Source organism: Mustela nivalis (assembly GCF_964662115.1).
Source record: "Mustela nivalis genome assembly, contig: HAP1_SCAFFOLD_889, whole genome shotgun sequence".
NCBI lineage: Eukaryota > Metazoa > Chordata > Mammalia > Carnivora > Mustelidae > Mustela > Mustela nivalis.
In genome coordinates this window covers 116,759-138,958 of record NW_028135775.1, presented here as the reverse complement: position 1 = coordinate 138,958, position 22,200 = coordinate 116,759, and the positions used below count along the sequence as shown (strand labels likewise).

Here is a 22,200-nt window from a genome sequence, read left to right as displayed (position 1 = left end):
CAAGGTTGGCCAGGGAGCGCGGGGTGCAGCGGGAGGGCGCGCGGGGACGCAGCGTGCGCTGAGGAGACGCAGCGGCGGCGGTAGCGGTGGCGCCTGGGCCCGGCCGCAGCCCCTGCCTCCCGCCCTGCGTCCCTCCGCGGCCTGCAGCCTGCGGCGCCGGAGCTTCGAGGGTGCTTCCTCGGGCGCTGGGCCCGAGGCGGCCAAGACGGCGGGCGGCCGGGCGCGGCGGGCGCTGTGCTGCGGGCTGCGCTGGTGGGGGGCGGCGGGCCGCGTCGCGGGCCCAGTGCCCGGCGCGTGCGGCCGGGAGGCGCTCTGTGGGGCCGGCGCGCCGGCGGCGGCCGGGGCTATGGCCCAGGTCGGCGGGAGCGCGCGGAGGAGGGCGCCGGCGCTGCTCGAGGCGGCACGCGAGCGCTACGAGAGCCTGCACATTTGGGACGACGTGTTCCGCGAGTCCGGCCCGGACAGCGGCGGGAACCCCTTCTACAGCACGTCCGCCGCCTGGCGCTCCTCCTCGGCCGCCTCCTCGGACGCCGAACACGAGCGCCCCAGCCCCCCCGCTGCCTCCCGACGCCCCGGAAGCGCAGGAGTCCGACGAGGACGAGGCCAGCGCGGGTTGGAGTGCCACGCTGCGGGACCGCCCGCCCCCGCGCTTCGTGGACACTGGCGGTAAGGCGCGGCCGGCGGGGGCGGGGGCGGCCTGGGGTGGCCTGAGCGCGGGACTGGGAGAACTCCAGACGCTCCGCCGGCGGGCTGCTTGAAGGCGGCTTTTCGGTCAGCACACAGATGGGGCCCTGGCAGCGGGGATTTGAAGTGCGAGAATCAATCTGGTTGCGTGGTGGTGGTTGGTGGGGGCCGCTCCGACTTCCCCGCGGATGGAGAGGATGAGGCGGAGGCCCAGGTGGCACCCTGCCACTGGCAAGGACCCAAGGGGGGGGCCTTCCCTCTCTTGCTGGTAGTGTCCAACCCAGTCACACCTGTGGGGTTGCTCGTTAGGGGTGCGTTTGAGTTAGGTTCCTAAAGCCCGATGCAGCTTGTGTGTGTGTGTGTGTGTGTGTGTGTGTGTGTGTGTGTTTGTGTCTGTGTGTGTTTGTTGCGGGTGGGGGGGTACGTAAATCGTTTTGTGTGGATGGCCCCAGAGCAGCGTTACCCAGGTGCCAGGGGTGGGGCAGCCAGCCTTTGGAGGGAGGCCTAGTGTGAGCCGGGATGTCTTCACTGGCTCGTGTTTTCTCCAGTGAATCTGACCAACATTGTCCATGCCTTTCAGGATCACTTGCTGAGAGCAGAGAAGAGTGAGAGGACCAGTTATCAGCGTTAAGCTGTCTGCTCTCGCTCCAGAAGGCACTTGTGTGTTCTGCTTACCGACACGGTCATGGTCAAGCCCCTGATATCTGGAGGTCGCAGGCCTGCTGGCGGTTGTGGCTGCTTGAAATCCTCCTTTACTGCCTACTTTTTGGAAAGGTAATTCTGACATGTCTCTGCTTAGCCTGCAGAAGCTCTGCGGCCTCTGCCCTCTGGGAGAGGTGGAGACCAGCCTGCAGTCCCACCTGTCCCCTGATGCTTTCTGTTCCTTGCTCGACAGCCTACTGTGGCAGGCCCTTGTTTCTGCACACCATTTTCTTGTGTTGAAGAGTGTGCAACCAGTGTTGTGGAGGACCAGGGGGTGGCCATACTGGACCCAATGCTGCTCTCCCTGTGGCTCTCCATGATTGTTGTTCAACCATGGAAGGCAGGCCAAAGGGAACCCTGGCTGGTGCCTGAGCTTGGATCTGGACCTTGTGCCACAGCCTGCTGGTAGGCTGATTGGGTTGGCTGGACTCTCTCAGCAGGGAGTGGTCTGCAGACCTCCCACGGACAGGCTGCCGTGTGGACACCCTGAGCTACAGCTGGGCTCTAGGGTCCGAGTCAACTGTGCTGTGTTTTGGAATGGGTGAATTTAACATATTCTCATTTAGGCTTCAGTTCAGAGTTTGGGAATTTTGAAAGTCACATCACCCTGCATAATCCTTTTAAACCCCATACATTTCCCAGAATGTCATAAGGGTTTCCAGCCCCAGATGGCTGTTTTCCATTCAATTAGCTCTTTAAGAATTGTACGTACCCAGAGCTCTGGTTTGGCAGACTTGATGCTGTGAGTGCTGTGATCCAGTTTTGGATCTTGGAACATGAGAGACATGTCCTCTTGTTTCCCTCCCTCTCTGGCGAAAATAGGGGAATCGTGTTAGCTTAAGCCTGGTTATGACTAAGAGCCATGAGTGTTGGTCTGAGAAGGATGAGCGCACCTAAATACATTTTCAAGCAATATTATGTTTCTCAGTAACCTATACTTGGGAGAAATTCTGCATCAGAGCAATTTAGTCTAGCCACTGCGGCACTTAAATGGTCATGAAGTTCAGGATCATTTGTCATTTAGCATCAGGTTCAAATTCTGCTTCCTTTGGATGTGCACTGAGCTCACATCTGGACCCAAGAATCACAGGCAGGCAGGTGCTTTAACCAAAGACATTTAGTGGTTATTGGATGGTATTTATACCCAATTTTGTTTTCCGGTTTTTTGTGGAAGCTTGCTTTTAAAATCCAGCCCTAATGAAGAATTTCCTTTTATTCTTGAAACAGTCTTTCCCTGTGGGAAATTCGGGGTGGTGGCGGAAGCGTGAGGTGGATGGTTTATTAAGCATGAGTTCAGATGGCCTGGAACAATGGGATATGATTTATGGGGCCTGGAAATAGATGCCGGGCAGAGAAAACCCTTGTGCCCCACGGTGGGGGGGGGGGGGAGAGTTGGACGGGTTTGGTAAGAGTGAGAGCTGTACCCTGGCCAGTCTGAGAGCAGAGAGGCTCAGGCTCTGAGGTTTATTAAAGTGTCAAATATAACCCCACTTTAGGAAGGCAGCTTGGGCCTGTCTTCCATCTTTGTTCCCTGGTTCACTGACAGACGTCAGCGGGCCGGTGGGGTAGGAAAGGGTGGCAAACAGGACGGTGGCATTTGGATCTATAATCAACCCTCGAATAGGAAAATCCGTAGCAGAAATGGCTGTTGCTGCTAGAAGCAGATGAGGAAAGCAAAGGACTTAGGGAACAGGTTTCATGCCTGCTTTCTGCTGCAAAAGCGTGTGTGTGTGTGTGTGTGTGTGTGTAGATAAATGAATGTGTATGTGTACATAGGTGTCTTACACATAAATATGTATTGCTTGTGCTGGCTTGCGCTGGTTGGGGATTTTGGTTTTGGTTTTAAATTAGAGATCACAGGTGCTGTCTAGGAGTCCCTCTGATGCCCTAGACTCCCTGCGCCAGAGAGAGGCATCGGCACTGGGCACCCCTGAGCTTGGATCTGCATCTGGAGTGCAGTAGGGAGGCACCTGGTGCCCAGCCAATGGGAGGAGGGCAGGGAGGCAGAGGTGTTTCTGTGGTTCAGGTTGAGACTAGTCCGCGAGCAGCTCTTCTAGTCTTCCAGTCTTCCCAGATTCTTCCTTCTGTTCTGTCCATGCATTTAGCTTCCTGGATCAGGCGCTCCAGAAGTGCAGCCAGCAGATAGGAGTGGAGGTACCCTCTCCCTCTCCCCCTTCCCTCTCCTCCCTGGCTTCTGGTTGTGCCTGGAGATATGGGACCCCTTGAGGTGATTTAAATACAAAGACCATGCTTGCCCTGCTGCCTCTTAAACCCTGTCTGAAGGGAGGGTCAGCCTGGAAGCTGAAGATGCGTGCTGGGACCCCAGGGTCCAGAACCTTCTCCTGATCAGACTTACAGCTCTCCCTCTAAAATAACCCCTTCAAGCTGTCAGCCTCACCTGCCCACTGTGTAAATAACTGACACAGCAGGCGGGCTCACTCCTTGGAAGCAGCACGAAATTCAGGACGCGCTGGTTTCCGGGCTTCTGCCCTTCTCATTTCCCATTCCGAGCAGTCTTGTGACTCCTTCCCTCTGAGGAGGCAAAGGAACAGGCAGATTCCCAGATGCTCAGGGGCCCCTCTGTGTTTGGCTTTGTTGGTGCTTCCTTTGCCGTGGCTGGCTGGATTCTGAGCTGTTTGCTTTTTCTCTTAGAGGCTGGACATCCCAAGAGTTTTTTTTTTTTTTTTTCTGTGTACCACGTCAGCAACCCTCCGTAATCATTCAGCAGGGAGGTGTGACCTTGAGAAGCTGAAGACAACCATAGGGCTTTGGAAATTAACATGGTTAAATGTTTTATCTTAGGGTTTGTTGTTGGTTTACTCGGCTTAAAGTCTTTTTTGACTGAGAAGTAAGAGGAGAAACATCTTAAAGCTAGAGATAAATGTATATGCTTGTAATGGGTTTGTGAGCTGAGGTACCTGGGCCCTCGTCATTGGTGTCCACGGTGAGCCACTGCTCCCAGCTTTAGCTCTGTATTGCATTCGGTGGTTCCGGGAGAAGCTGGGTGTCTGGGCGAGCGACAGGGTATGCCTTATGCAGTGCTCCCTAATAGTCAGCCACGTGCCCCTACCACACAGAATTCAGAGAAGGGAGCTTCCTGGAGGGAGGTGGTGTTCAGGCTGTGGGCATAACGGTGACCACAACCAGCGGGCCCCAGTCATAGCGTTCTGTTTCATAACCACGCCAAACCTTTGCGAGTACTCCGAGTACTCCGAGAGAGCCGCGATCACCTCCACTTCACAGGGAGAAACATGATTTCGTCTGAGGCGATGAGATTACCTGGGGAAGTGGTAGCCTTCTCTCGAGGGAGACTTGATTAATCAGGGAAGGTCGTGCCTTTTTAGTTTTTTTTTTTTTTTTCTTTACAGCATCTGAAAACTTTTGCTGTCAGAAATACTTTCGTATTTTTACAGGAATTGCTTATAACTTTTTCTCAGGGCGTATGCAGTTCAGTGAGGTCTAATGCATGTAAGGATTTGGATTTGTGTAAACAATCTGCACAGTCGGATAAGAGACAGGAAATCTGGAATGTTATCTATTTATTTAATCTGTCTCAGCCACTGTGATGAGCATCAATAGAGTGCTTCTGCAGGCATCAGGGCTCTGAATCCATGGGGAATCTGGGGGTTGTGTGGGGTCTGGTACTCAGTTTTATTTTATTTATTTTATTTTTTTAAAAAAGATTTTATTTATTTTATTTGACAGATAGAGATCACAAGTAGGCAGAGAGGCAGGCAGAGAGAGGGACGAGGAAGCAGACTCCCTGCTGAGCAGAGAGCCCAATGCGGGGCTCGATCCCAGGACCCTGAGATCATGACCTGAGCCGAAGGCAGAGGCTTTAACCCACTGAACCACCCAGGCGCCCCTGGTACTCAGTTTTAGAGTTGAAAACTCACCTTTATTTTTAAGAAGTGTGATTGTGTATTTTTTCTTATTAATAAGTAATATATGTACATTTTAGGGGAAAAATTATAAAATTTTAAGAAATCCCATAACCCCTCATGACCTTAACTAATCATAGTTAATCATATTGAGTATATTCTTCATATATCTTAGGTGTCAGCTTGTTGGGTGACCTGCTCTTTAATTGTAATTAATATATTGTAGTCATTTTCCATTTACATTTTTAAATGTCGATTTTAATGAGTCCACGGTATCACACAGTTTCCTCTGGGTCAGTGTTGTTGCTGCCTCCCTCTTGTATTTGTTCTGCTATGATAAATATTCTTGAAACCTAAGTCTGTTTGCACATCTGTAGCACAATCCTTAGCAGAAAATGACCGAAGCAGAATTGAATCAAGGACCCACTGTAAGGTTTTTGGTGTCTGTGGTGAAATAGGTCTCCAGAAACATATCTACAATGCTCCTGCCGGCTGTGCACTGAAATCCTTAGAAAGTCATGCTCGGAGGACCTGCTCCAGTGTGTGATTCCTGCCCGCTGGGGCTCTTAGAGGACCGTTGCCTTTGGTAAAGCTTGCTGAGGTGTAATACACACACACACAGCACATGAGTCCTAGCATGCAGCACGCTGTGTGTAACTACTACCCAGATGATGATCAGGAACGTTCTGAGCACACCAGAGGTTCCCTCCTGCTCCTTCCCAGTCAGTCACTCCCTGCCCCCTGCTTCTCTTCCATCACCAGCGATCAAGTTTGCCTGTTACCTTGCTCTGGTGGTTCGGTTCCTCAGGACATCTGTGGATTCCTTCTTGTTGTCGCGTATGTGGCATCTTAAATTTCGTTATCGTCTGTTGTCTTCCATCACGTAGGTACTGTAGTCGGTTATCCGTTCTCCTGTTAATGGTCTTTTACATGGTATCCAGTTTGGGGCTTCTGAGGATAAGCTGCTTCAGACATTCTTGTGGTTTTGATGGACAGATACATTTCCCTTGAGCATGTAAACCTAGGAAAAGGTTTTCCAGGTCCTAGATTAGATGCGGGTCTCCCCTCTCAACCTCGTGGACTGGGTGATGTTTTGCTGAGGCCTGTCTTGTGCATGGCCAGATGTTGGCCACCTCCATTTGGCCTCTCCCCACCAAATGCCCAGTGGCACCCTTTCCTCCAATTACATCAACCAAACTTTTCTCCAGGCATTGCCATATGTCCCCTGGGGAGCCAAATCACCTGCAGGTGAGAACAACTGCTTAATTTTTTAAAAATTTATTTTAAATTTATTTTTTGAAAAGATTTTATTTATTTATTTGAGAGGGAGGGGAGAAGCAGAGGGAGAGGGAGAAGCCAACTCCCTGTTGAGTAGGGATCCCGGTGCAGGCCTGGATCCCAGGACCTTAGGATCATGACCTGAGCCGAAGGCAGATGCCTCACCGACTGAACCCCCTGGTGCTCTGAGAACCCCTGCTTCAGTACATGCTGGCACACTGTGTTCCAGTTCATCCAGCTGCCAGCAATGTGCGGGATATGCCATGTGTTAATTCAGCAACATACTGAACCCTGCTGGGATAAAATGATGAGTGAGACCTGTCTCCTGGAGTCCAGCAGGAGAGACAAAGTAAAGACAAGGAGAAAGAGCCTCTGGGAAGCAGTGGGATCAACATTAACAGGGATTTATATGGAATTCTGGGGAGGGTCACTTGGTCCAGTGGGGTTGGGGAGGGGTGGCCTCTGTGATGGAGGTGGCCCCCTGAGCTGCTTCTGGAAGCAGAGATAATGATTACTCAGGTGAAGAGGAAGGAACAGGGCATCTCCAACTCAGGCAAAGGCCAGGAGGAGAGAGAAGGTATGCCACTCTGCCCAGGGGTGGACCCACCCTTTTCCTACCCTGAGCATCCCGACCCGAGGCCTTATTTACGAAAATGTCCTGAAACGCGACATGATGTCCTTGTTACCACAGCACAAGTAACTGTAGCTGGGATCCAAGGTCCCATGTTCAGGTGCAGATACAGATGTTTCCGGCGTTTCCTGGCGCCCACAGGGAGGGGAATGTGGTCGGCTTGGTGAGATCTATGAACTTAGGATGGAATCTCTGGAGAAGCCCTGAGCTGTGCCCTTGAAAGAAGGAAGAGGGAAAGGGAAAAACTCAACTTCTGTTGGCGGAAAGAGGCACGGTGTTGTCTCAGGGTGGGAGGGATGTCGTACTAAAAGGATAACAGGCTCTGAAAACACCCTGTAATGTGACGATGATGTTCCGCCCCAACTGGCACGTGGTGCAGAGCCCCTCTCCCCTTTTCGAGTTTCAGAAAAAACTTATTACAAAAGTAGGAACCCCGGGCAATAGTTAGCTGTGTGTTTAATAAGCCACTTTACTAAAAAGTTTAGAACTGCAAATCTTGACACTCTCACTGCGACAGACTACCTCCTTGGCCAGGATATTGGAAACTTCATCTGCTTCAATTTCCAGCTTCTAGGCTCGTGGACACCCCCACCCCATCCCCATTTCTTCTGTGGAAGAGGAGCGATCTTTTACAAATATAGGCTAATCTGATGATTCCCCGCTTAAAGCTTCATGTAGCTTCCAGTTGAAACCAAAGGGAATTCCAGAGTCCTTCGCAAGGCCTCCAATGCCGACAGCTGCTCCGCAGCCTTCCTTTCCAGTGTCCCCTTAGTCCCCTGTCCTGCCGTCTGCACATAATCTATTCATTTCCGCCTTCATGCCTATGGGGCCCATACCTGGAATGTTCTTCATGGCAGTCCTTGCTTGTTAGTTTGGTCTTGATTCAGATGTCACTGCCTTACCCCATCCCTCTTTGCTGCCACATTTGCTAATATGTTTCCCTTGTGGGATGAGATGCTGGATGTCTTGGTCACAGTTAGGACACGGTGAGTCCTCTCTGTTTGTTGAATAAAGGAACTAACAGAAGACCAGATGAACACACAGAGAGCCAGAAAGCACAAGTGGGGGGAATGGCAGAGGGAGAAGGAGAAGCAGGCTCCCCGCTGAGCAGGGAGGCAAATGTGTGGGACTCGATCCCAGGACCCTGGGATCATGACCTGAGCTGAAGGCAGACACTTAACCGACTGAGCCACACAGGCGCCCCCTGGCTCCAACTTCCAAAGATGGTGTATGAGCTACCTTTGGTGGGAAGGAATGAAGATCAGCAACTGTCCTTGATTCTGCTTCTCAGGAAGGCATTGTGATGTGGTGCCCAGGACTTTGGAGACAGACACACGCTTGGTGCCCTCCGGCTCTGCCGCAAAAGCAACACCTTCCAGAGGGCAGCTGCAGGCACCCGGTGGCGTCACAGTAGGTCAGACCCGGGAGGCACTCAGCCATGTCCCATTCCACCATCCTGCTGGGGTTAAAAAAATTACCTATATATAAAAAAAAAAAAGAACCAGAATAGTGGGGATGAATGAAAAATAAAGTTTTCCTATGAAGTAGTGGTAGTTCTCTTGTAGTACTTTTTTCTCTCTCTCTCTCTTTTTTTTTTTCTTTCTTGGTTTGTTTTCTGGGGAAGGGGCCTGCCATGTGGGTTTTCAGTCAATGATGTTCCCTGACAATGATCTTCCCTGACAATGATGTTCCCACCTCAAGGGGGTGGGCTCTGAGGAAACTTTCTTTTTTTTTCAGGCTTTTGTTCTCTGGCGGTTTTTTGTTTGTTCACTTTTTTTTCTCACTTTGACCGCTTTTGATGGTTTTTGTAGTTTTAGAGGAAAACAAACTGCACCCTGATCTCCCTCTCAGAGAAAAGCCTCAGTCTGGCTGCAAAGCCCAAATAAGTTCCCCCTTGGCCGCTGGCAGAGCAGGTTCCAAGTCGCTGTCCCTGGGGATGGAGGATCTTTTGCTTGTACCCAAAAGCACAGCAGCAGCAGCTTTGGGCACCTCCAGACCGCTAGAGAGGTTCCAAGCAGCAATCTCACACTGAGATTTTCCCGCTGGCCCGGGCTGGGAGTGCCTGGTCTTTCTGGGTCTAAGAGCGCCCACCTTGCACGCACCAGTTTCAGGGAAGGCAGAGGTTCGCGCGCGGGTCTCAGGCTCTGAGAACGGGGCACAGGTCCGAGAGCACCAGGCTGGGCCTTCGCGCACCTCTCTGGGGCGAGAGTTTGGTGCAGGCTCTGAAACAAGGGCGTGTATCAAAGGGCACCGGCGGGGCCTTTATACCTCTCTCAGGGGAGTATCTCAGGCTCTATAGCAGGACTCTCGCATTCTGCCGCCTGGTGTGGCTCCCATCCCCTCACAGGAAAGGGATCCCATGCATTCTCGGGTGTGCTGGCAGCTTAGGGACCAAGAGCTGGTTTCTCTGCCACACTCTCTGCCTCAGCACCACGGGAGGCTGTCCTGGAACCGGGGACAGCCAAGAGTGCTCCAAGCCTGTGTGGACCCTAGGCCTGGGGATCCCAGCCCTGAATTCTTTCCTCTGCCCTTGATGACCCCAGAATAGATCAATTCAGCAACTTTCAATCCATGCCAGGCCAGGGAACAAACACAGCAGTACACAAGATCAACTCGCCTTGGTCCCAGGAGCCTGGATTCCCCAAGGAGGGCTTCACCTGGTCTCTGAAGGGGATTCTGGGGGTTCCAAGATGGCCATGGGTGGAGCCCACCAGGTAGAGAGACCGCTGGAGAGTGTCCACTGGCGCTGAGCAGACGGAAGATCCCCTCAGGCCTTCCCTCGTGGCTCCACTGTGCCCTGGGGAGAGAAAAGGGCCAGCCACACCACACCGGGGCCGCAGCTCGGCCGCCCAGGAGCGGCAGTGGGCCTAGCCTGGAGCTCAAGCAGCGGCAGGGAGGCCTGGACTGGGTGGGGGACTGGGGTCCTGGAGTCAGCAGAAGAGCAGCGGGAACCGGCAGGGGGCGCAGCCAGGCCCCTCACCCGACAGGACAGACAGGAGGCTGGGCTAGGGCTCGTGGGTCTGCAGAGGCCTGCACCGCTGTTTGCCGCCCCCCACCCGCCGCAGCGCGCCCGCACCTGCCTGCCCCGCCCACCGCCTTCTGCGGGCCCATCGAAATCACTGTGCAAGTAGCGCCTCCCGGGGAGGCAGGGGTTCTGGGCTGGTGGGGCAGGGCGCGGGGGAGTGCCCCGCTGACTCAGGTACTGAGGGGCTGGGGAGGGGTAGGGGCGCTAGGGAGAGAGGGAGGCTGTGTTCCTCCTGCCCGCTGCCACCTGATGCTTCGTCCAAGGGAGCGGGAGGGGGGCCTGGCGGACAGGTTCCTGCTGGCCTGGTGCTCCTACGCCCCATAGCCCTTGCCCCACAGCCCTCGCTCCACTTCTCGGTATCCAGGGAACCCGTGGGGCCCTACTGACATCAAGGGGCCCAGCACCACTGGGCTCGTCTGGCCCCCGGATAGACGCCTGTGCTGACAGGCTTCTTTTCCAGAACTTGATGGAAAATTTTGTCCCTCAGAATTGCCGGGCTCCCCAGCCCTAGAGGAGCTGGCTCTGCCCGCGCAGCCTGGGCCCCACTGGGCCCCCTCCACCTCAACTGCCTTTTACCCAGGAGCCCCAGGATACCATTCCTTTCTGGCCCATGGACCCCTTCCCCCCACCCCCACACCTCTACTTTGGGCCTGTGACCACCCTGGGATCACTTCCATCTCCGGCCCCCTAGCCCACAGGTCCTTGTCCACCTCTAGGCCTGACCCCTGGCCCCTCTCACCTCTGGGGTCACCGAAACCCTTCCACTAGGGGGCCACTGGCTTCTGCGATCCCAGACTCCCGGGACTCCCCTCCACCTTGGAGCTCCCTACCCTGATTCCTCTAGGAACTGCTGTGCCTAGAGCACCGAAACCCCACATTCTCAAGCCAGCTGTCTTCGGGCCAGGGACTCAGGTATCCTCAGGGACCCTTCTTTCCGGGGCACATACTCCTCTCTGTGCAGGAGAGACCAGAGAGAGCAGGCTTGGGGATCCTTCACTCCAGCTGGATGGAGGGGCAGAAGCTGGGGTGTGTGTGAGGGGGTGCTCACAGGTGGCCTCCCTGGGTAAGGAGCTTCCAGGAGGAAACTTCAGGGCGAGGCCATGAGGTGGAAGCCTCAGGAAGCACTGGCTGCACAGACTCCAGGCTCCTGGCTTGGGCAGTGGGCATTTAGTGGCCAGAGCCCTACAGGACCAACCCCGTCCAAACCCACCCCACCATGGCCGGCTTTTTTGTCTTGAATTTGCACAGCAACCTTTTCTCCAGTATGAAATTGAAAGCTTTGCTTTGGAAAGTTTTGTTTCCAGGAGGCTCCTGGGCATCCACTTACTTTACTTCCGGAGGCTAGTTGAGGAGGGTGGAGTCTTTGGGACCTTAACAGGAGGTCTCCTAATCCTTCCTGACTTTTTTTTTTTTTTTAGATTTATTTATTTGAGAGAGAGATAGAGAGCACACCACAGAACACATGCAGGCACAGGTGAATGGGCCAGGTGAATGGACCTGTGCCAAAACAAAGAGTCAGATGCTCAACCAGCTGCAACCACCACCCCCCATCCACCTTTTACAGATGGGTTACATCTACACACTGTTATGTACTTTGCCTGGACCCGGCTAGTGTTACAGCAGTCCTAGGACACTGTCTCTTGCCCAGTGTCTCTGGTCAGTACCAACCCATGCCTCAAGTGTGGGAATGACTTCTTCCTGACTCCTTTTTTTTTTAAGATTTTTTATTTTATTTTATTTATTTGACAGAGAGAGATCACAGGTAGGCAGAGAGGCAGGCAGAGAGAGAGAGAGGAGGAAGCAGGCTCCCTGCTGAGCAGAGAGCCCGATGCGGGACTCGATCCCAGGACCCTGAGATCATGACCTGAGCCGAAGGAAGCGGCTTAACTCACTGAGCCACCCAGGCGCCCTTCCTGACTCCTTCTTAACTCCCTGTCCAGCCTGGGTTGCCCACCCACCTCCAGGCTGTCCTAGTTGTATATATTGGATCTCTGTAGATTGTGGGCACTGTCAGATCCTCACCTGTCGTGGCCGGCGCAACAAATCAACCAGGAACATGAGGGTAAGAGGATGAAGAAAAGAACTCGAGAAGCAGAGAGATGGGGGGCAGGAGGAGCACTGAGGAGGATGTCCAACAGTGCTAAGTTTATTCAAAGCATTAAGGCCATATATATAGTGACATTACGTCTGTGTTTAGTTAAGCAACTACGGTTCCTCATGACACCAAATGGCTGATGCCAGTACAAATACAGCAAACCTGAAAGTAATTTATGGGCTGTACTAAGGCAGCAAGGGCCAGCAACGAACTTTTTAGCCCAACCGAATTGTTCTCATTTGTTTAGTAAGCATGTGGGAAGTCACGTAGGCGAGCTCACAACACATAGCACAGACTCTTTCCCAGTGCTACTGAATTTTTCCCGTCCTAAACCTTTTGTTAGGTTATTTGGACTTTAAAGGAGGCACAAGTCAGGGTCTGGTTTGGTTCTCATCTCAAGCCTTATTGCGGCCTCCCACACTCACCGAAATGAGAACATGGCTCAGGGTTATGGAGTGAATATACCCTTTAGGAAACATTAAAGGACGTAGCATAACTGGTCCGGGGTCACCCAGCCTGTGAGAGGCATGGGTGAGATTCAGACTGCACTGGGTCCCACAGCCATTTTCAGCTCACCTTAGTGTCCAACCTGGTCCCAGAAGGTTCCTGCTCAGGACTTTGCTTTGTGCTGAACTGGGCTTGCTTCCTGCCTGTGAAGCCATTTTCACAGTGTGTCCCCAGCCCACTCTCTCCAATTGAGCATCAGTGCTGCCTTGGCTGGCCTCTGTTGATCGTGCCGTTCCTCTCCATCCCTCTGTCACCCCTCCGGCCCACTGTCCTACTGCCCTCTGTCCAGTGGGCCAAGTTCTGAGTTTCTTGCCTGCACTTCCTCTTAACTGTGCTCTGTTGAAATCCTCTCTAACAGGGAGGACCTGCTTATCAGAGCAGCTTGATTTGGAATTTGTCTTCCCTGGAGGTCAGAGCTTCTGACCATCATGTCCCCAGCCTCAGCACTGGGGATGCCTGCCAAGCCTATTCTGGGTGCTTGTGGAGCTCTGGGATCTTGGAGAAGATTTGCCATGAAAATAAGCATTTATACATAACACGGAAGAGAATATTTGAGGAAATTGAGTGGGTGTCATCTGGTAATGTTTGTGTTAGGATGGTTCTGAAATTTCTGGGCCCTGAGTTACCAAGAATCCTAGGTTGCCTGTTCAAACTATCAATCAATCAGCTCAGCCCCACCCGAAACTTGTTTGTATCTGTCTACAAAAATCCTGCACCGACCCAGCTCTGGACCTCTCAGTGTTATCGGGAACGAGCGCTGCAGAGGTCCAGGTTCAAACCTGCAATAAATGACCCTTGCTGATTGGCTTTGACTCACATCTCTGGTGGTCTTTCAAGGTGGGGCTAATACTCAATTGGCATTTCATTTGGAGGTCCCACCGAGATCTCCCCTTCAAGCCCACCAGACAACTGGTCAACGGGTCGCTGCAACCGATCGGTAAGAAAGCCGGCTTTGTCTTTTGTCTCTATGTTTTTTGTATACTTTGTTCTTATGTCCTGGCTGTGTATGTCCTGTCTTGTGTGTCTTGTCCTTTCTGTGATTTTTCCTGGGTTAGAGTCTCAGGAGGACCTGGGTTAGAGTCCCAGAGGGGTGACTGGCAAATATGCCCTGGCGGACGCGCTATAGGGTTGCCAGTGGGCCGACGGAGACGTCCTCGTGCCCGGCGGGAATGGCTTCTCAGAGATCGTGGGTTCAAGTCCCACCTCGGGGGCCAGGAGTGCCTCGCAGAGATCGTGGGTTCGAGTACCTCGGAGGCCAACAATGTATGTCTTCATGTATGTCTCCATGTTATGTCTTTAAATGTGGATATATGTTCCTTGTACTGGTCATGAAGGTTACATTCTGTTTAAGGGGAGGGTGTCTAACCCGTTTGAATCTGAGGAATGCCTGACTGTATGAATGTGTTTGTGTGGCTCCCCAGCTTTGGCTACGGAGTCTGAGTGGGCTGCACCCTGAGTCTCGCGGAGCGTCATACGGCATAACTGTCATCTACTCCATGGAGTAGCCTGGTCCGGGGTTTATACGGATAGACCTTATCTAAGACGCTCCTAAGTTCCCGCGAGGGACGCGAGCAGGACAGCACCTGAAAGGTCCTCCTCCCCTTGTCTGCAACATCATACATATCGGGAGGGAATAAAAGAGATAGGTATTAAGAGCTAAAACCAGATTCAATGAGTCAGCTAGTAAATTTCCTCCTGACATTACATAAATAAGCCTTCTAGTAAACCCAGGTTGCTGGGCCATCCCTAGCAAAGGGGACTCTGGCTTTATTTCTCTCTGCTACTCCTAATAGATGTGGGGGCTTCTCCCTCACTCACTTCCCATGTTAATGGCTATAACTGGAGCCAACTGGGGTTGGTCTAACTCGAGACAGAGACTATAAGGAATATTCCCAAGCAGCTGCCGAAACTCTCTTTGTTTCGGGGAAGTTTCCCTGTGTTCTCTGGCCTGACTTGGACTGCCTAACCCCTCCTCCCTGGCTGATGGGAAAGCATGGTGTCTGCTCCTCTGTTGGGCCTTATGAGCTCTAAAACCGGGAATCATTTCTCTGCCTCCTGGCGGTGCTTTGTTTCTTCTGTTTCACCCTTACGTGTTTCTGTACCAACGTGTGTGCATCCTGCATGACTGGCCTCTAGATCATGCACCACAGCTCCTCTCTCTTCACTGTCAAGGAGCAAGAAGAGTACCCCCTGGACCTAACACCCCCCCCCACACTCCAGATCTTCCCAACCATGTCTCAAGTAAATATTCAAAGTGGAGTGGGTCCAGGTGGAACGTAAATCAGTGTTGGAACTAAGTTACGTCTGTTGGTTTAATTAAGATAAGACCTGTCTTTTAAGTTATCAGCAGTAAATGTGAAACTTCAAAATTTACTGAAGGTCAAATAAGCTCATGTTATTTGTTAAAATTTGTTAGCAAAGAAATGACTAAACTGATGGTTAATTGTCTGTCTCAAAGTTCTAATGGGTAATTGCTGAAGTAGCTTTCAAAGTCTTTGGTAACCTGAAAAAGTTTTAAAGTTTTGCTTGGATGACAAATGGAATTGAATTGTGGACATCTAGGTCTTAACCAAACAGGATAAAATGCTAAGTCGTTAATTACTGGATGTAGGTTTGTGCTTTTTGACCTCTTACTGCAAAGAAACTAAGAGTATTTAAATCTGTTGGTAAACTTGTTTGCCACTTAACTGATGCATAAATTTGCCACCTGAAGAATTCTATTGTGTAACAGTTCACAATTGGTTAATAACTAAAGGTGTTTCTAAGAATACAAAGTTCTGCTTAGTGTAACTAAGACTGATGGAAATAAGGGAAACTCTGTAGGAAAGTAGATGATAAGTAAGAAAGATTTAAGGAATGGGAATACATTTTGTTGAAGGTGAGGGAAGGTAATTTTGCCCTAAATGAGACGGTTGTTTGGAGGGAAATGGCTTGGGACAAAACCTGAATGCAAAGGAAAGTTGTAGAAGGTTTGTGAAGGGAAATCTCCAGAAAAGGAATTTTAACTATGGTCAGGACGGACTAAGATGGACTAAATGAATGGGTTTTAAAGGTACAGTACATTGGTACAAGACTGAAATTGTCTCTGTTCAAAAGGACAATGTTTTCTTATCAATTGATCTGCTGTTAAGAAAATGTAAATGGTTTTCTCTTTGCCTGTCCAGAAAAACCAGTTTCTATGTTCAGTTTTATCAGGTGTCAACATCCCTAAATATATTTAGGCATATGTGCTTTAAAACTTCATAAAATTTTAGCAAATGTTGACAGGATTTAAATTGTAAATCTCTTTAACTCAGGCTTTTCCTTGGTATGTGAAGTTGCTCATGAAGTACTACTGAACCAATAATAAACCTTGGATTACATTTGGGAAAATACTATAACTATTCTAGAGATTCTACGCACTTCCTAAAGTTTTAATGTTTTGAGAGATCACTGCTTGATATTGTAATTATGGGAATGTTATGTGTCACAGAAATAACCTGATTTCCATGCCAGCTAAATTGTAAACTCCCGTGTCTCTTTAGCTCTAACCATATCCATTCTGAGTTTTTGTCATTTATAATTGTTTTAATTCTCTTGAAAAATGAGTTTTATCTTCAAGGAGATTCCTATCAAGGACTTACAGGACAAATACAGATATTTGATATACTTGATAATCCTAAAACTGAAATGGGTAAGAATTTCCAAAACTGACTAAAGCCGCATTCACCAGAATTAGTAATATGGGACTAAATGAACTAAAAGATGATAGTGTTGTGTCTATTAATGTTTTATCTTACTTTAAACATTGCTGGTTCTCTCTAATGTTTGCTCTTCCAGACTAGGGATACTTCCTCCTAGTTATCTGTAACTTACAGAGATGTAAAAGTGCTCAAGGCATTCAAATTTTCTCTCTATCTGAACCCTCTGAAACCAAAAGGTCTCAGTAAGTACTCATTCTTCCATGGCAATCAGTCATTTGCATAAGTTCAATAAGACTCTGTTCTCCTTTAACAGGACACCATTGGAAACTGGTTATATTTTACCAAGGCTTTGACTGGGATGTCATATTTGAAAAGACTCAGATAGTAGCAGAAAGTTTAAAGAAACTAAGGTTGACTTTATGAAACCTGGAGCCATAAAGCCCCTTGGGACTGTTGGCCTGATACCTTGCTTACAGAGTTCCCAGCAGCCTCACCAGGTGAGTAAAGGATGTCACTCCTTGGTAGGTGCAGAGACTCAGAAGAGGAACTCGCCCAAATCAACAGATATTGCAGGCATGCCTGATGGCAAGTACAGGGCTGGACTTCTGGCCCGGAGAGGCTACTAAAAGTTCAACCTAGAGATTCCTTATAAGAAGTTCCAGCAAAGCAGATTCTAAAAGATCTATATGGTCACACTCAACTGTTCTTGCTGAGCTTATGTAAATAATAGGCCAGGTTTGTTAAAATTGGACTTGTTTCACAAGTGAATTAGTCCTGATTTGGCTATCTCTGTAAATGAGGGTTATTTTAGAGAGAAAAATTATGTTTTAGTAACACACCTTTATGGATGTTAAATTCTAGATTTGATTGTCTTAAATGTTTACCTAAGCTAAACAATTTGAGATAAACTTCAGAGAAGTTGTACAATAGCTTCTTTAGTCGATCTTACTGTTTTGTGGGGATATTAGCAGACCCCACGGCACATGATGAAACAACTGGAATAATGAAATTGCCTAAAAGCCAGCATACCGCACTCCATAGGATTAACTATGGACTTGTGGAGATAATGGATGACCCCACTTTCTTTGAGTGGATTGAATGATCCATGGGGGACTCCCCTTATCTCTTGACAAGTTTTCTCACTTGCCAGTGATCCTCTGTAATCAGGATATTGTTAAGGTTGGACCACTCAAAGGTCTTCTTACTGGTTTCATCCCTTAGTCATATTTATCCTAGAGGCCACCTCTGTTGAGGTGCAATTGCAAACAGATGCTTTAGCTAAGCATAGAACAGCCCTGCTCATAAAAAGAGTCTCAAAGCTCACTATAAAACAATCCCTGACTGTAATGACTTCACATCAGGTCCAGATTTGTCTTAGAATTCAAAGGCCTTCAGTGGATGATAGAAACCAACTAATTAAATATGATATGCCAGAATTAATACTTAAAACTTGTCAGACTTTAAACCTAGTTACCTGTATGCCTGAACCTGACCTGTACTTCTTTCTCTATAGAGCAAAAACAGTTATTGATCTTGCTTACTCTATTTGCCCAGATTTAAGATGCCCCTGTTAAAAATACGAATGACAGTTGGTTTTCTGATGACAATAGTTTTCATAGAAAAAATAAGATAAGCTAGGTATGTCATAGTGCTCACTAGCACTTTGCAATTGCCAAAGCCTAAGAATAAACATTAACACTGATTCCAAATATGCTTTCTTGGTACTACATGTCCATGGAACTATTTGCTGTCACGCCATAACTCCCCAATCAAATATGGGTCTAAATTACAAGACCCTCCATATGGCTGTACTAAAGGATGGTGTATATCAAATCTAGGATACATATTTGTGTTTCATACCCACACCCATTGGACAGCTCACTCAAAATGCAGTTTTATGCTGGGAACAAAAGAATCATACGAGTGGTACTTGGGCAAATAACACACGATGTCTAGGATGGCTCACTAGAAATGTGTTCCCAAATAATAGTACTTCAGGCTACTGAATGTTTTGCTACTGACTGGGTAAGGCGACCTGGCATCAGATGGCCAGCTCCAAACGGAACCCACTGGATATGTGGAACCAACCTGTGGCCCTGGCTTCCTCCAGGGTGGATAGGTCGCTGTACTTTAGGATTTGCCTGGATTCATGGGCGCATTACTAAAACCATTACAACTCCAGCTAATCTCCCCAACTTGAAACAGAGATGGACACGATCTGTTTTTAAATGGTATGATCACTTAGCATCCATTTTTGTTCCATCTGCGGGACTAGAGGATGTCATGTGGCATGTAGAAGCCCTTAATAAATATACTACAAAGTCACTCAATGATTCACTAAATAGCAAAATTCCCTGCTTAATACCGAAGTGTCACAGATACACAAGGCAGTCCTACAAAATAGGATGGCCTTAGATGTTCTGACAGCAGCCCAGGGTGGCACATGTGCAATTATCAAGACAGAATGTTGTGTGTACATCCCAGACTATCATAAAAATGTCACAGGAATAATAAAAGATATGAATGCCCAAATTAAGGGCCTACAAGATCCTTCTCTCTCTCTCAGTGAATGGTTAAGTTCCTGGCTTGGAGGAGGGCTATGGCCAAATCTCCTTTTCGGGCTTCTTATTCTTATCGCCTTATTAACCTTAATACGTTGCTTTGTTCCATGTTTCTCTACTTGGTGCCGAGACTCCATTGCTACAATGACTACACCAGGACAGATGATCCTTGTCGCGCGCGAGAACGCCTCTTCACTATCAGCGCTGGATTCAGCTGCCTCCACCTTTCGTAACTCCCTTATACATTCCTACCCTGATCAATATTGACCCCAGTAGGTAGGGACAGCTCTACACCCCTATTCAGCACGAAGAAGTTTTAGAAGATGAGACCTTCCACCTTCAACCCCCTTAAAGACTTAAGGGTCAAAGTTGTTCAGGGAGGAATGAAAGAGCAGGAGGCTGGCTGAGGACAAAGCAAAAGCTGGCGCATTGCAACCCCCCTTCACCCGCTCCCCTCCATATGTGTAGCATTCCTCAGGCACCCCTGACTGCCATAAAACGATAAATAGTTAACTTGCAGAGATCACAGTCCTCCAAGGTAGGAGTCTCCCTTGGTTTGCAAATGTCCTTGAGATTTACAACAAATAAGTTACCTTATCAATAGCCCTAATGTCACCCTCCCCTCCATAAAACACCAGAGAGGCAAAGAGGCAGAGGTAGAAGGAAAAGTAAATAAAGTTAAATTTCTTCTAAACCTAAATCTCATTAACAAGTATGCTTGATAGCAGGAATGTAACATTCCACCAGGAGACTCCCAATTGTCTTTACTTGATAAGTAACCAGGCCTTCAATATCCTGGTAGTGCTTTTTTCTCATGCGTGGGCTAACCGGCCAGTTCTGCTTCTGTAAGATTGCTTTGTCTGCTTTCGCGCGCGGGTCCCCTGACCTAATCCACTGACGCCAAGTATGCCTGTTCAAACTATCAATCAATCAACTCAGCCCCACCCGAAAATTGTTTGTATCTGTCTATAAAAATCCTGCACGACCCAGCTCTGGACCTCTCGGCGTTATCGGGAACGAGCGCTGCAGAGGTCCAGGTTCGAACCTGCAATAAACGACCCTTGCTGATTGGCTTTGACTCACGTCTCTGGTAGTCTTTTAAGGTGGGGGTAATACTCAATTGGCATTTCATGCCCAGCTGGAAGGACCTCAGTTAGATCAGCTGGGCTCCTCACCTCATTTGACAGATGGGAAGTTGAGGCCCAGAGCTTAGTGCCACAGAGCAGGAGTGAGGAGAGATGTTAGTGACAGGAAGAAACCATAGGGTAAGCACAAAGTGGCTGAGCCTGGGCTTTGTTTATGCAAATGAGTTGCTAAAACAGTGGGCCTGAGGCTGCTGACCCTATCTAGTGCCCAGCAAGAAGTAACACCAGCCCACACCTTCTGAGGTTTAACTCATGCCAGGAATGATTCTCAATGTTTTATTTGTGGGCACCTGGGTGGCTCAGTTGTTCAGCTGAGGTTATGCTCCCAGGGTGCTGGGATCTAATCCTCACCAGGCTTCCTGCTCAGTGGGAAGGATGCTTCTCCCTTTCACACTCCCCCTGTGTGTGTTCCCTCTCACTCTCTCTGTCAAATAAATAATAAAATCTTAAAACAAGAACAACAACATCAAAATGCTTTATTTGCCTTAGGAGATAGGGTCTGTTATGGCTACCATTTTAATGCATGGAAATATGGGCACAGGGGAGCTAAAAGAGTCCAAGGTCACACAGCTTGCAAGTGGAGGAGCCAAGATTTGAACCTTGGGCAGCCTGCCTCCAGAACCTGTATTATTTTTTCCCCTTGTGTATGTCATTTTTAAAAACCTTTTCCTGAATTCTAACAGAGATGTGTAAACATTGTTAAGCATGTAGTTTATTGATTATCACAAAGCTTAGGTTCTGAAGCATTGCAGCAAGCTGGGGTGGGCTTTGATGTCAGACCTGGTTGGAATCCAGTTTCTGGTGCTGCATGACCTTAGGTGACTTACTCAGCCTCAGTTTCTGCACTGAGTTTGGCAGCCTTGTGATGAGTAGATCGTGTGACAGTGCCTAGTGGGTTTGTTGCCTGGCGAGTGTTTAATAAATGGTTTTCTCTTCTTAATAATGAAGATTCTAAGTTGTGTTGGTTTTGTTAAGCAGTCCGAATACCTTCCTCATTGGTCAGTTGCCTGTCAGTCACCTTGTAGGTACTTGTGATGAGTCACTTTGGTAAGTCACTATATATAGCTGAAACATTTGGGGGTAGTGGGGGGACACCCCCCCTTGCCCCCACTGGCCCTGCATTGAAAGTCTGTAATTTAAAATGTTCCACCTGTGCCTGTTTTTTTTTTTTTTTTTTAAACATAACCACTTTGGGACAGTGAAAGTTATATGTCTTCTCCTTAGGATTGTGACAGAGCCTTTGGAGACGTGTAACAGCTTACTTCCAGTTTCTGTCTGGCATGCTGATGGGCCAGAACTTATTTTAACAACATTCCATCACATTCCAGGCACCTGGAAGGAGGAATATGTTGAACTTCTCGGAAATTATTTTTTGGAACTGTTTTTATCGTGAGGAATAACCCATTTAAAAATTGAATGATCTTTATGGTTCACTTTTCCACTCTACATAATGCAAACTGAAAAACTCGTTGTTTTCAGCTGTTTCTGCAGCAGTGGGAAGAGCAAGCCTGTGGGAGTCCTCCCCAGGTTGGCCACAGCACAGAGCTGCATCATTCTACACACCCCTCATGCCTTGTCTCCTTGTCTGTGAGGTGGTAATGATGGTGCAGGGAGCTCCAGGGGTTGTCGTGAAGGTTACAGAGATGGGGTGTGTAAATTTTGAACAGTGTGCCCCACATAAAATGCAGATCTGGTGAGCAGAGGCAGCTGCTCACATTAATTGTTGATGCCAAGGCACTGGAGTTCCACAACAGCCTATGCCTTTCTTTCCTGGGTCCTTTTTGTCTCCGCCACCACCTTAGAGAAAGTGACTCAGCAAGGCTGGTGCTTGTGGAGCCCTCTACAAAGCCAGCTAATTCACACGGGCGATGCCTTGGAGATAAGGGGGTTTTCCTGGGTGGTAGGACCCCATTTCAGAGGCTTAACTAGCCGGTTTCTCCTAACTGGTCGTGTCCTCCAGGGTCAAGATGAAGGCCTGCCAGGAGACTGGTGGTCTCACCAGAGTTTT

The 22,200-nt window shown here is 49.2% G+C and overlaps 1 protein-coding gene across 2 annotated transcripts in view; it reads left to right on the top strand.

Moving 5' to 3' along the window:
* Window positions 1-330: 330 nt before the first annotated feature.
* Window positions 331-22,200, top strand: part of LOC309857559 (piggyBac transposable element-derived protein 5-like) — a 38,309-nt gene continuing 16,439 nt past the window's right edge. For both annotated transcript variants that reach the window (XR_014307771.1, XM_082750279.1), the window contains exons 1-2: window positions 331-666; window positions 1,265-1,458. Coding sequence is in view for 1 of the 2 variants with exons in the window: in XM_082750279.1 (XP_082606405.1) it covers window positions 347-666; window positions 1,265-1,277 (333 nt within the window). In the remaining variant the exon portion in view is untranslated. The remainder of the gene's footprint in view (window positions 667-1,264; window positions 1,459-22,200) is intronic.